The sequence below is a fragment of the Pundamilia nyererei genome, unplaced genomic scaffold (assembly GCF_000239375.1).
Source record: "Pundamilia nyererei isolate P.nyererei 1_Seehausen unplaced genomic scaffold, PunNye1.0 scaffold00039, whole genome shotgun sequence".
NCBI lineage: Eukaryota > Metazoa > Chordata > Actinopteri > Cichliformes > Cichlidae > Pundamilia > Pundamilia nyererei.
Window position 1 is genome coordinate 2,263,299 of NW_005187440.1, and position 14,480 is coordinate 2,277,778.

General features: G+C 41.0%; 1 protein-coding gene across 1 annotated transcript in view; it reads left to right on the forward strand.

The window, feature by feature from the left end:
* The window catches only part of nadka (NAD kinase a), a 15,229-nt gene continuing 749 nt past the window's right edge, over window positions 1–14,480 (forward strand). Inside the window, exons 1-10 of the mRNA XM_013910249.1 lie at window positions 1–60; window positions 1,514–1,690; window positions 4,611–4,694; window positions 12,089–12,218; window positions 12,336–12,444; window positions 12,548–12,633; window positions 12,715–12,817; window positions 12,962–13,104; window positions 13,597–13,696; window positions 14,282–14,462. Of these exons, the coding sequence (XP_013765703.1) occupies window positions 26–60; window positions 1,514–1,690; window positions 4,611–4,694; window positions 12,089–12,218; window positions 12,336–12,444; window positions 12,548–12,633; window positions 12,715–12,817; window positions 12,962–13,104; window positions 13,597–13,696; window positions 14,282–14,462 (1,148 nt within the window). The 5' untranslated portion in view covers window positions 1–25. The remainder of the gene's footprint in view (window positions 61–1,513; window positions 1,691–4,610; window positions 4,695–12,088; window positions 12,219–12,335; window positions 12,445–12,547; window positions 12,634–12,714; window positions 12,818–12,961; window positions 13,105–13,596; window positions 13,697–14,281; window positions 14,463–14,480) is intronic.

The window sequence follows — 14,480 nt, forward strand, 5'->3', positions numbered from 1 at the left end:
CTGTAGCCTGGAGTGGTAGTCCAATATGACGTCGGCGCAGAGGGAGCCCGTGATTGGCTGGTCAGTATGAGGAAGTTGCGAGGCGATTGTTGATTCCTGAGTAGTGAGATGGTGTAACTATATTATTATCAAAGCGAATAATAATGGTGAAGTTCTGATCCTGCGGGATTTTGCCGCGCGCCAGATTTGCGTCGTCTCCCGTGACGTTGTGAGTAAATAGGTAGCCGTGCAGCTGGATGATGTGACGCTCTGTGATCAGGACGGCTAACTGCTAGCTTAGCTTGGGAACTAGCTCAGTTGCCTAACCGGTGATATATCTGTGGTCGCCACCATTCATCCGTTTATATAGTCAGGCAAGTCGGTGGAGGTCCTGTTGTAGACCACACGGGACAGTTCGACCATTAGAAAAGTGATAAATCACAAAGAGAGCAAAGACGAGGCTGTTAAGCGCAAGATAAACATTAACCTGTGTAAGCTAGGTTGCATCTTTTTCTCTAGCTGGCTGACGGTAAGGAAAAAACTTTAGCCAATATAATTTAGTTGAAGCTTAATTTTGGCATAAGTTGAAGTTTTTACTGTTTGGACAAAAACTTTTATTTCAATTTAATATCGACTTAGAAAAGAGTGCATAGTAACCCTTGTGTAATTTGGTGAACGCCGGTTACTGGGAAATGTAATCTGTAAGATCGATAGAAATAAAATAAAATAAAATAAATAGAAATATTTGAGCGCGTCAGTAGATTTTATGTGACCCGAGCTGTAGACTCGCTCGTGTTTTCTTTATGTATATAATAGTTGGAATGATGTTCTGTAAGTTTTTGCCTCTTTTGGACCATCAGTACAAAAGCTGGTTTTATTACATGAAGTTTGGCGCATGCAGCCAATACACTGAGCCGGGGTTGTTTCTGCCAGCTGAGCTGATTAATGGTTGCTAGGGTGTTAATGAACAGAGTGAGCAGATCAGGACAAACTCATTGCTGTTGATGCACCTCATGGGAGGAGTGTGATTGAGGGGAGAGGGCGCAAATTAAAAAAATTGGCATTTAGCAATTGAAGAACAAATATATTTTATGTGTGCAACTTTGCCAGCTCTTTCACTAGGTAAATATTACTAGCTATAGTCTATTTTTAAGTTCTTATGCTATAGTCCCTGTATCTGTTAAGGCTGCGATTAAATGTTATTTCAGCAGCTCTTTTGTGTGATCATTTTCTTTGGGTGTCAGTGGGGATGAATACATAAATTGGCACATTTCTTTTGATTCTGAGCCAATTGTGAGAAACACACATACTGTTGTATTTTTCCCAAATTCAAAATAACTTGAACAAAAGGCTTTGAAAATCATCTTCGACCAGCCTCACACAGTTGTGCGTCATCGCCCAGCATTTATTGTCACTTAGTTTTCATTCCTTTGTCGCAGTTTATATCCTGTATATTATACAGATATAGATCAGGTGTCACACTTTGCGTGACACCTGATCGCTCTACTCACGAAAGATTGCTGTGTCATGTCAGTTTACCTCCAGCCTGGCTGTGTGAGATGGAGGGCGGAAAGGACGTGCGAGTGGAATCTGCCCCATACTCCTGCTCCACCTGTGATGGAGGGGAGGTGCCTGCCCGCAACCTGACTCGAAGAAACAGAAAAGTCCGCAGCTTGAGCACTTCGTCAGCCAGCACCTCCTTTGAATACAGGTAAAGCAGTTGTCCACACATGAAACTTTATTTTATCTTTTTCTTTTCTTTTTTTTTTAAGGTGGTAATGAGCCATGTTTAAAGTGCAAAGTCAGAAGAATAGTATTACTTATAACTTCAACCCCTCATTTTTATCTTTCCTTAGGGTTATGGGCGTGTGAGTGAAAAATTGCTGATTCACTGGTCAAAACCTCCTGCTTATCAGAGACGTGACCCTGGTGCAGACTAACCTTTAAGCAAACAAACCAGGGCTTGCTGGATTTACAATATGCTTTAAGTTGTTGTCCAGTTGGTCAGCTCACTTTCATACAGAGCATTGCTATAAAGGTCAAGATATTAATTCATTACTTCTCACTAAATTTGCAGTAACTCTGTCACACACATACACAGATACAAACAGCCACGAAGAGGCCCGCTACATGTAACGATGCCAAGTGTTCAGCCTGAAACATCCAGATGTTTTTTTTCTTTTTTTTTTTTTTAAATGGTCCATGTTGCCATGACTATAGTCCAGTAATGCAATCGGTTAACCTGATTGCATTACTGCGCTACCACCTTGTAAGCAGATTGGAAAATGTTGAGACACAATCACAGTTGCAGCAGCTGAGACTTTTGTGAAATGGATTTGTGTGGGTATCTGACTTCACGGAAACAGGATGTTTAAAACCTCTTTGGTTTGCTAACTGTTCATGTTGCAAGGTTTTGGTTTTTTTTCAGAAGCATTAAGATTTAGGAGGAATTTATCCTAATTGGGAAAGGACCCTTTTCATTGTAGCAAAGCAAAAAGTGAAGTGGACCTCCTTGGCTGAAAAGTAACTAACGTGAGTTTAGTTAAAAGCTTACAATAAAACCAGAGCTTACGATAAGCGGATCACAGTTTGATATCTGTGTATTATTTTACTAATACAACGCAATACAATATCTTCTGTTGGAGTAGTTTTAAAAAAATGTTGTGACTCCACCTGCACTGTGATCCAGTGCTGGACTGAAATATTGATACATTCTCAGATTGCTCGAGAAGTTACGCAGAAGTAAAGCTTACGTACACAGCTGGTTGCTTGGGGACGTTGTAGGCTCTGGTAACCTAGGTGACCGTCTAATGCAAGGATGTCAAACTCATTTTACATCGTGGGTCAGATACAGCTCATTTAGATCTCAAGTGGGCCGGACCAGTGAAACTGCCCTTTAACTAAACATTTAGTCAGAGGTCAAGTAGTTTTAGCAGCAAGTCTCGGTTTTGGTTAATTCACAGAATGTTTTTTGGACCCACTATAAAAAAAATAGATTTCTATAATAGAGAACCTTTCTATTATTTAATTGTTTATCTAACACTTAACTAGTTTGGTGTGGTATGAGTGGTCATGTGGAGGTCTTTGTCAGTAGGAAAAGCTGTAAAGCATCTTCCAAAGCCTTCCAGGCCAATTCTGTCCCCCTGGCCTTATGTTTGGTCACATGTCAATCAACGATATACTTAAGTCTCATTGGTAGTCTCGTCAGTCTCTCACCTGAGACTGACCTGAGCAGTCTTTTTGCCCATAGTTGCTTGAAGTCACTAAATGCCATTTACTTTTTATGCTCTCTGGTTGCTACCACCACAAATCCAAAGTACACACAGCTTTACTCTGTTTTTGTACTTTAGTGTCAGAGCTTCATCTTTTTATTTCTCTTCTCTTTTTTCCTTTGCCCATTTGGTGAATGTAAAAGTCTTAAAGTTGCATTACTTTTTGTTTTTTCTCCACTGGAGGGGAAAAATGACCCTAAAACAAGCTCACGACTGCTTATCGTTGATCGAACTGCTGTCACTTTAAAACATTTGCCTTTTCTCCACATCATCCCATCGGACTCCAGTTTTTTGGCGTTCTGACAAATACCAAAGCAGTGAGCGAAACAAGAGCAGCAGCAGACTCTGTAGAGTTGCAGACTTGGTGATAACTGTCAGTGCTTTTGTCAGTGTGAGCAGCGGCTCTGGCGTTGCGCGTTAGTTTCTTTACATGTTTGTATGAAAATATCGTTCAGTGCAGCTTTAAGAGCGCGTAAACGGCAGATGGTGCATTCGCAGAGTGAGACGGCTAAGAGGATTTGATTGAGTGATTCAGCATGAAGGCTGCGTTTGCGCCGTCAGTGAATGCCACCGCTGACCTTTTGACCCCACACTCCAGTCACAATGCGTTAACAAAGCCTAATACAGACAGGTGCTTAAGATTTTCATTTTTTCCACTGCGCAGAAAGCAGATTTCTGTGAGCTCCAGAGTAAGTAAGTGGATAAGTAAGGCTTATAAAACAGCTTGTCGGGCTTAATTTCACCGATGCACTCTTAACACTGCACCTATGACAAACAGACGCCCCAAAAAAGTCTAATTCTGAACAAAGAACATTTCAAGCACTGGGCTGTAGCGCCACAGTTTACACTTTCACCTATCAAATGAAAGGTTTCCAGATCGACGCAGTGACACAAATAGAGACTCTAGTGGTGTGTCGAAGCTAAGTAGACACAAAATAAGCAAATATCGGCTGATTTGTGAATTCTGTAAATTCTGAACTTCCGCTTCTGTTTTGTAGACGTCTCCAACAGCCTTTGTTTCGCTTCCCCTTTTTTTTTTCTTTTTTTGTCTTGAAAACTGAAATTAAAAGTGTAATTTGTTTGGTGAAAACTTTGACAAAAAGAGTTGATAACTTGGGAATTTCTAGAGACTAGCATCGGCATCAAAGGGTGAGTGACATCGTCTGGTCTTGAGCTCAGCTTCCAGTTTCCTGTAAACGAACAGATGACAGTAGAAGAGGTTGTGGGGTCAACTTATGCGCAGTTCGAGTAAGATGAGATCATTTTATAATGCCTTGGAGTCTTCATTTGCGTTCTTGCCCAACTACTTGCTGTGTTTACATGTGAATGTTTTTTTTTTTTTTTTATCATGTCTTTTAGGAGGACTCAATCACTTCATGGACCGAGCCCTGTGACGACATTCGGCCCCAAGGCATGCATGCTCCAGAACCCACATGCAGTAATGTAAGTCAAACAGGGAGAGTTTTTTTTAATTTTTTTTATTTGTTGTTCACCTTTGGAAGTCATTCCTAAGCTTTAGTTTCAGTGTGAGTCATTGTACAGTGAACAGTAGTGAGTTTAGTGTGTCTTTGCATCACTAAAACCCACCTGTACAACAAAGCATCGTGTCATTGCTTTGAAATCCGGTTGGGCCTGTAAAGGGTTTTGGAACAGAGAAAAGAGCAGTGTTGCTAATGTCCTTATTTGCAATAGCCAATAAGGACATGAGTGGTCAACTTTTGGACCAGTTCTTTTACCTTCAGTTATGCAATCCTGTAGTTAACTTTGACGCTAATCTAGCATGTCAGTCTTGTGTAGTTTTCGTGGCACAATGGGTCTAAATGCTGCAGTCAAATTAGCGTTAAAGGCTATAAAGGAGCTTTTTAGCATCACGGTAAGACTTGTGCCATCTGAACTTTTGCAAGTCCTTTCAGATCTGGATGATTTTAAGGCCTAGCTAAAGCTAGCAGCAGAGTCTGTTTTTCTGGCCTTTTTTGGAGAGGCACAAAGAAAAATAATCTGAAATAAGTGATTGTCACTAAGGAAGTGCTGTGGGCTCAGTATTGATAATAAAAGCAACACCATAGTGTCATAAAGTACACATTCATTTCAGTTATTGTTGGATCTCTTTTCTTTTTTTAAATGACCCATATAGATCTACTCTACACTTAAAAAAAGCTTTTTTTTTTCTGTTTTTGTTTTTTAAACAAAAAACAGAAATGCATTTCTGTTCAGTTAAAAAAATAAAATAAATGAAAGAGTAGAACTGTTTTTAATCCTTTAAGACAGATTTAACACAAGCAAAGCAGGGCTAATACAAGCTGACTGCTAATACACAGTCACTTTAGGTTTCCATGTTTCGAGTCAGGTTTTACTTTAAATCTAGATTAAAGCCTGAGCTGAGTTTGATGCTCTGAGGCTGTTTTCATGCTGATCTTCAAAAGCAGGTAAATTCCTCAGAGCTCAGGTCGTTGAACGCGTGCACATGCAGCACATACTCCAACGTGCCAAATATATATATATTTTTTTTAGCCAACGCCTTTAACAATGATTAGCTAAATGTTCTGCACAAGATTGAAGACCATGTGCATACTAACTAATCAGTAACTTGATCAGCCGTCCACATTGTGCAGGACACGCCAGGATGAGGAAACAAGTGTAGAAAAAATACTGTTAAGCATGTGTCGGCGTCATGACTGACATGCTCCATTGTTTCTGAACTCCAGTGCAATTTTGCTGTAAAACTAGTTAACACAGCTTAAAAATCATTATCATTCACTTCTTTAAAATAATCAGTTTATGAGAACAAGTATTCCATGTAAATGTGCCAATTTCCTCTTTTGTAACTTCCAAGTGTAAACGCAGCATGTTGCACATCGTTTGGTACTTCACGTCTAGTCTTTATCAGCCGGTTTCAGTGCTTAAAGTGGAACCTTGAATCCAAAATGAGCTTTAGCATTACACTAACATCATTCTTCATTGTTGTGTTGGCATTTATTAATTTGTCATCAGTGATTTCATTCTAAACAGAGCTTGGTTATTAGTGTTTATGAGTCTGCTGGGTGCTTCGTGATAATCACACATCACGTTGGATCACATCAGCGCATCTGCTTTCCTTTTTTTGAATCTGCTTTCCTTTTTTTAAAATTATTTTATTTTATTTTTATTTTAACCTCAGATCAGTCCATGCTTTATTTGAGGTTTAAGGTCATGTGCCTTAACTACTTAAGAGTGTTTGATTGTTTGGCCTCATAAATTTCTTGGTTGCCGTGTCTGGATGATAAGTGAGTGTCCTGCTGCGCATCTACCTTTAAACATAACATGTAGCATCGAAGAACGCTGTGTTGCGTTGTTAAATAGAAAGAAGGGAACATGAAGGTTCGAATAATGACTTTTACAACTGTTTAGATTGAGCATATCAACAATGATTTCTGTTCAGTTCTTCTCAGGCTGGAAACAGCTTCACTGTTCTTTGTGTCCTGTGTGTTGAGCACAATACCCAGAATAAGAGAAGCGTTATGGGTCCCTTTCACATTGCTGAACTTTATAATTGCTTGGCTATGTGACACTTTCACTATGTTTAAGCTGTTACCGTTTGACCGTTGTGTCTTTTTGAGCCTCCATAAACATTAAAAATTATTTTAATTGACTATTTAGTAACACAACTTGCAACAGCATGCTTTTCTTTTTTTTTTCTTATGTTCCTGTGGTAATGGCTGGTTTCATGGACGCGAGCATAAACCGTAATATAAAAAAAAAAAAAGGCAGCCAGAGTGTAAATGTCTTAAACCTGCATTCTACCTGAAGGTCAAAAAATGGTCATAGCTGTGGCTGCAAAAAGCTTTGTGGTCCTATAGACGTCTGTGGGAAAACATAACGCTTTCCTAGCGAGTTTATGGGCTCGGTCACTTGTTTAACGTCCCACTCAATTTAAAAAAAAAAAAAAAAAAGAGAGGAAGTCTGTTTGTTGTAAATCCTTGTCATTATGTTTCAAAATAGTGTTATCTACACACTCACTGGCCAAAAGGTGATCAGTCACAAACCATTAGCGAATAAGCGTAGGAGCTTTGTGGTCATTCCTGCCCCTTTTTGTCACATCCTGTTGTTTGCAACCAAAGATGAAGGCGGCAGGACCGATCATGTCAAGGCTTCAGATTGGGTGATGTCGCCGTGGTTACGTCCATCTTTTCTGCTGTCAGTCTCTTGGTCATTTTTTTTGTTGATACATTTTTTTTTTAAAAAGCCAAAGTTTCCTCAAATCTTGGATGCTCACCAATTTGCAAAGGAATCACCTTTTCAACTTTCATGTACAGGAATCCAGTAGTTTCTCTGCATAAAAGATTGCATGCAATCCAACATATTTTGATAATGTTGTTCAAGGCGTCAGCACTACTTGTTTCTTACAGTCACTGTGGCATCACTGTCATATACATGAGTCACCTTATTTGATTGTGCCCTAGATCACTCATCGTGCTGCAGTTAGGAAAGTCTTGACATTCAAACTGTTGATCTCTTGACTCGATCAATCACATAAGTGTCTGCGTTTGTTCAGGCAGATTAGCTCCCTTAAAGCTGCTCGACAGGTTAAAAGTAGCAAAACCAGACTATCTTTATTCCAAAGGCTGCACTGTAGTTCATTTCAGGATAACCTGGTTTCACATATTCAGTGTTTACAAGTGTAATGTTTGCACCTACTGTGGACCCTCAGCTGCTGTGACCAGTAGGTGCTATGCTTTAGGGCAGTAGGAAGAAGGAAATGTGATTAAAGGTAAAGTAGCACCAGTTTAGACCTTCCTAACTGGAAACTCGCCTCTTAGATCACACTCTGTGGAAGGGTGTGGCTGTGAGTGCTCAAAGCAGATGGATGCAGCCTTGTTTCACTCATTGTCGGCTTGTTTCGGGGAACTGCAGACACATGTGGCCACATTGATACCCGACACCCTAAATACACCCTGAAAACTTCACAGTGCATTGTTCTGAAGACCAGCCATGCTACTCCCTTTGTTCTGTGTTGTGCCTCATTGCTTTGTTGACTTCCACTTGAAAGACGAGAGCTGAGGCAACTGTAGTCAAATCCGAAGTACCGCTGAATGCACACAGAGTGCTTATGTCATGCCTACATGTGCTAAAACATAATCAGAACTTATGTTAATTTTTTCCCACTAAGTAGAGATTTAATTGAACCAAATTAAACCTGGCCTTTTATTAAATCTACAAGTACGTTTAATTCCTTGTGATCAAAACTACTTAATTATCCAGAGTGGCCCAATGGTAGTGACAATATGTTTAATATATTATTTTGAGGTAAAGCCCAATGAGATGCACCAAGCGTGAGCAGTTCACACAAGCAGAGATAAGAAACAGAGTGTGCATTACTAGCATACCAGTGAACAGGTGTAGTGATTTACACATTTGTGATTTTGGGAGGAGACACAAATCCATTTAGGGTTGTCAGGAAGGGCATCTGTTGCAAAAACGGGCTAAATTAAGCGTGCAGAGAATAAGAAGAGTTCAAATTAGTTGGGTTTTTTGTTTGTTTGCTTTATAGAAATTTACTGTAATGTTAGGTTTTAGTGGAAGATTGAGGATGATCACTTTCTAAAGGACTCCCAGAAATGCCCCAAAAATATTTTACAGCAGGTACTATTCATAAACTTTGACTCAGCTCAGTTTTTTCTAATTATATAAATGTACACTGATGTGAAAATGTCAGCGGGGAGACTAAGGACAGCTAATGTCTGAAGGCAACTTCTTATTTGGTTTGTGACTTATTTGTGTTTCCTGTTACAGTCACACTGTAGGTTCCCATTATATCATGTGTGAAATGTGATTTTTATGCTATAATGTTTATCCTCTCAATAAAGTCCATATTGTTTAAGTCTCTCTCTGCTTACCGTAGAGCATGAGGAAGTTCAAATAGATCCTGGTGTAATACCATAACCCAGAATTGCATAATTTCCTAACAAAAGCTCTGTTGATGTGTTTGATTGTTTCCTTTCTTAAGCTGACAGATCACATTAGTCATCTGTCATGCCCATTGGTCTAAGAGGCCTTTCATTGCATTGTACCAGGTCCGAGTTGTACCGGCGTGGTTTCAGTGTTTGAGATAATCACACCTGTCTGACAAGGAAGGTCCTTCCCAGAAATGGGCGGGTTCAGTACAGCAGAGTGGGCGGAGTCTGCGATGAAGTCAACTTTAAGATGAGTGAGAGGTCTGATTCAGCAGCAGAATGCAACAGGAAGGTTTAGTGTTAAGTCCTCGCTGGGCCAAATATAGCCACGGACGATCCATCAGCAGGGGTGGCGTTGCTGCTTGTTGTTGTTAGTTGTTTTCAGCGCATGGAGACACTTCCAGCCTCTCAGACTGCCGGTGGCTGACTCGCGACTGGACTTCAGGAAGCAAACTGATTCAGCTGCTATAATGTGCAGCTTTCAAGGAAGTAGTTAGAAGCGGAATGAACTGTTTTGTCAGAACGGGCCACGACGACAGAGCCCCGTTCTCCAGCTGAGTCATCCTGAAGCAGCATCTCCGTTACATGTGTACAGTTATGAAGTTCAACCAGTGTGTACTGCAGGACGCTCCTGCGAGCCACAGCGAGAACAGGGTCTGGAAATGGTGAGAAGGCTTTCTAGCATCTTCTGTGTCTTTCTCAACAGAGAGAACATGTTCAATAGGTGAAATATTAACTGGCATGCCACCGCTGCCAGACAGATGTTCAGAGAGTTGTACTGCAGTGACCTGCAGTGAAGGTAATATTAAACTGCCTCTTAAGTTTAGACAGAGAATTCCACTTTATTTTTGCGGCTCGGTAACAAAAATAAACATTTAAAGTTGTTGTTTACGTGTGCCGGGCTTACTGATTGAAAGGGGAAGGTCAGGTTGAGCGTGCTTTGAGGTGGTCAGAGGAGAAACTGTCCATGAATGGATCACAGCTTGTCGCTGCTTCAAATGCTAATGAAGTTTTGCTTTTGTCTCATGTGATTGTGTTTGAAAGCAGGCCTGCACTGCTCAGTTTTAGATGTTTGGACACGTGTGTGTGTGTGTGTTCGGGTCAGTCAGAGCCAAATCATTCGAAATGTTTTACTACATGTAACTAGTCCTCTTGTTTTAAAGAATGTACCAGCCCTCACAGACTTTGTAAGTAATCTGTGATTGTTCTAATTTTGAGTTTGGGGGTATTTTGTCTTTACGTCATTTTATGGTTTTTTTTGTTTTTTAAAGAAAGGGGAACTGAATGTGTCATTGCTTTTTCATCTGTTATGGTGGGAGTTTCGTAGGTGTGTTTGCTGTGGGGGTTTTTTGGGGGGGGTTTTAAACACTGGTCACTGTTTTATCATATGGGGTTAGTAGGAGTGTGTTGCTTTAACAGTGGCAGCTGTTTTAGAAGCATGTAATATGTCCTCGGGTGAGGATTAAAGCTTTAAGGATGTTGAGTCAATCTATTGCGTTGATTCCTGTGACATTGATTCAGAAGAAGTGAAAAAGCGGGTCAGTGTGGTTGTTGCTGCAACTTCCAAATTTTTAGCATTAAAAAAGAAAATAGCAGGTCATGTGCATTTGCTGTTGACAGAAAGCTGTAAACTATATGTAGAGATGTAAGGTCTCAACACACTCACGGAGGGAAGAACCGTTACAGGCTGATGGAACAACTTCAGCACCACAGATATGATTTGGTACTTTGTCTGATTCCTGTGGTCACCCACACATTCAGTGCTGATTTCACAGAAATACTCATGTAGGTTAATGCATTACTTAATAATTATTCATTTTTGTATGTGTTTGCATGTCCAACTGTATCCATGAATGCGCTGAAGTCTTGTCATGAGTAGTTTTGGAAGTTTTTGCACCAGGATAGCCACATGATTTTATTTCATTCCTGAGGTCTATGCTCGTTCTACAGCTGAAATTGAAATGTTGAAGTTTTATTGATAACAGATAAGGGAGAAGTTGTTCTGTGAAAATCTATTCCTCTCGGTAATTTAGCCACCTGACTGTAACGAGGCTCAACACGCCACAAAAAGTCATGCTGATGCTAAGCTAATTAATGTTCATTTTGTTTCAAAGCTAATGCTGGGTCGGTGCATAATACTCCTATTGTATCATGCATTTTAAGTGGCTTTAGTGGTTTGATCCAAACGTTTATTAAAGGATTTACTGAAATGTGTAGATGCGGTTTGATTAAAATCAATAAGGAAGGATTTTAAAAAGCTCTTATATGAAAGTGTGTTTTTAAAAAAATAAAAAAATAACGAGTATGCTTGACTGTGCAGTTATGCTACTGGTGACAGAGCCTGAATAATTTCTGACTTTTCACTCCTGTAACTTTAATTGCATATATTTCCAGGGCTGTAAAACCAGCTTCTTGCATAGGAACTGCTTGTACAGAAACTAGAATCAGCTGATTCTAGAGTCATTAAGTTCCTAATATGTATGGCAGAGCTGTAACTAACTCAGGTCAGCAGACTTATCTCTTTTTAACCTGTGAGACTTTCATCCGTCCTGTTAGTTTCTACTTCAACGTTTTAATCAGATGTTTGTTTGTTTTTTCTTGCATATTTTGCAGTTTTGTAAGGATTTTAATAACCGAGATGATCATGAGGTTGAGTCAGAACCCTGCAGACAGATTCACAAGTGTGTGGCAGCAGAGCTAGACAGTAAGCCGACATGTCTAATTGGATAGGTTCTGAGCAGCCTTGGTGGCGATGAACAAGAGGAATTTTCAGTTAGCTGATACAAGATGTGTTGACTAAGATCTCGGTGCTCACGTCCCAGGCCCTTTACGTAAGCCGGTGATGCAGCTCGGTGCCATTTTGCACCAAGTGACGATGTCTTTGTTCGGACCTGTATCTTTGTTCAGGCACATTCAGGATCCCGCCAGCCAGAGGCTGACGTGGAACAAACCACCAAAAAGTGTCCTTGTCATCAAGAAGATCCGAGATGCCAGTCTGCTACAGCCTTTCAAAGAGCTCTGCAGGTTCCTCACCGAGGTAACCACAAACCGAAGGGCGGGGGGCAGCGTTTGTTGGTGGGAAGCTGCTGAGTATTAATGTTATACCGCATGTCCAGTAAAAATAACAGGCTCTCGATTGTCGTGTGTCATTTAGGTGAAAAGCATGATTGTTTACGTGGAAAAGAAAGTCCTGGAGGACCCAGCCATTTCAGGCGATGAAAACTTTGCGGCCGTTACAAAGAAATTCTGCACTTTCAGAGAAGGTAGGGACACCAGTCATCTCTGATCCAGTTACATGAAGTGTTTATAACTTTTCTTTTTTTAAAATAAGAGATTTAAATGAGCTGTTGTCTACAAATCTCTTAGATCTCGACGACATCTCCAACCGTGTAGACTTTATAATCTGTCTCGGTGGAGATGGAACTTTGCTGTACGCATCTTCGCTCTTCCAGGTATTCAGCCGGTCGCCCACGCCGCACTCTGTGCGTTTTTGCTTTTGCTGCTGTAAACATAACCGTCTCCTCCCATCGTAGGAGAGCGTTCCACCAGTCATGTCCTTCCACCTGGGTTCCCTGGGCTTTCTGACCCCATTCAAATTTGAAAACTACCAGTCTCAGGTCAACCAAATTATTGAAGGTAATGAATGTTTTCTAACTGGTCTTTCAGCCTCCATGTTTGTATGACCTACTTGTACAAATCTTTCCATTCTTTTTGCGTAGCTGAAAGTTTTTGTGTGTTATTTTCCGTAAAGGAAGCTTAAAGCATTTGTACTGATTGCAGGTAACGCTGCCATTGTCTTAAGAAGTCGCTTGAAAGTGCGGGTGCTCAAAGAGAACTGGGAAAAGAAGTCCAGGGTGGACGAAAAGGGGATCATTTTGACCAACGGGGACATTGAAAGTAGCCGCAAAGCCATGCAGTATCAGGTAATGTGTCCACCTCGCATTGGGACATAGACATTCAAACTGTTCCTGCTGCAGAATGCAGATTCACAGACGATTGTCCCCTGTAGGTTAGAGCTTCTGGTTCTCCGATAAAAGTTTTTGTCACATAACTGCAGGGTCCAGCTCCCCTCGCAGCCTCAGCCCGCGCTAAAAATAGGTCAAAACGGCTCGCTAATGCAGTTTGCTCGTCCTGACTCGGCCGTCTTCAAAGAAGGCGCCTGCAGGCTGTTAACCTGCTGTTTAAAGAGCGGCAGGAGCAAACTGAGTCATTAGCGAAATGTAGCTCTGACCGCACGTATGAGGTTAATGGCTTCTGACAAATATTTGTACTGGCACAAATCCAACAATGTGGTGCGAGTGAGTGACATCATATCAGCAGACATGGGGGTTGTGGCAAATTGAAAATCGTTTGATGTGTGAATTGTGTTTTTTTTTTTTTGTTTTTTTTCTCTTCTCCCTCCCACAAATCTGCAGGTACTGAATGAGGTGGTGGTGGACCGAGGACCCTCCTCCTATCTCTCTAACGTAGACCTGTTCTTGGATGGACACCTCATTACTACAGTGCAGGGAGATGGTGAGTGGCATGAGAGCGCGGAGACTTCGAGGCCGTCCAGAATCAGGGCGTGCTCACAGTGAAATCAGATCAGTGCTGCGTGCTGATAAGGCTAACAACAGTTTTGCTTCACTATGTACCTATTAGAATGTAAACAACAGAATTTGAGAACAAACAACAGAATTTGAGAACAAACAGAATTTGAATGAAAACAACAGAATTTGAATGAAAACAACAGAATTTGAATGAAAACAACAGAATTTGAATGAAAACAATGGAATTTGAATGAAAACAACAGAATTTGAATCAAAACAATGGAATTAGAAATGGCGGGTTTTAAAGGTAGAAAAGCCAGGCTGCTCTCTGGGACTCTAAGTGTTCAGGATATCCATGAGTCACTGCAAAGGTTTGGCTTTTTTATTTTATGAAGAAAAATGTCTAGAAGCTTCTGCACAAAATTCTTCTTCTACACAAGAATTACTAAGAGGTGACGGTCAGTCAGAGATGCAGGCTGAACTTTGCCCTTCGTTACACTCTTTTGATGGCTCAGTGCATTAAGTACCTGAGCTTCAGTGAAAATGTGCTTTTGCATCTCTGTCCACTCAGGTGTGATAGTCTCCACACCCACAGGCAGCACAGCGTACGCAGTGGCAGCAGGAGCTTCCATGATCCATCCCAACGTCCCGGCCATCATGATCACCCCCATCTGCCCGCACTCTCTCTCCTTCAGACCAATCGTGGTGCCGGCCGGGGTGGAGCTCAAGGTACTGGCGAACTTGCCAAAAAAGCTCATTCATCACGTGCA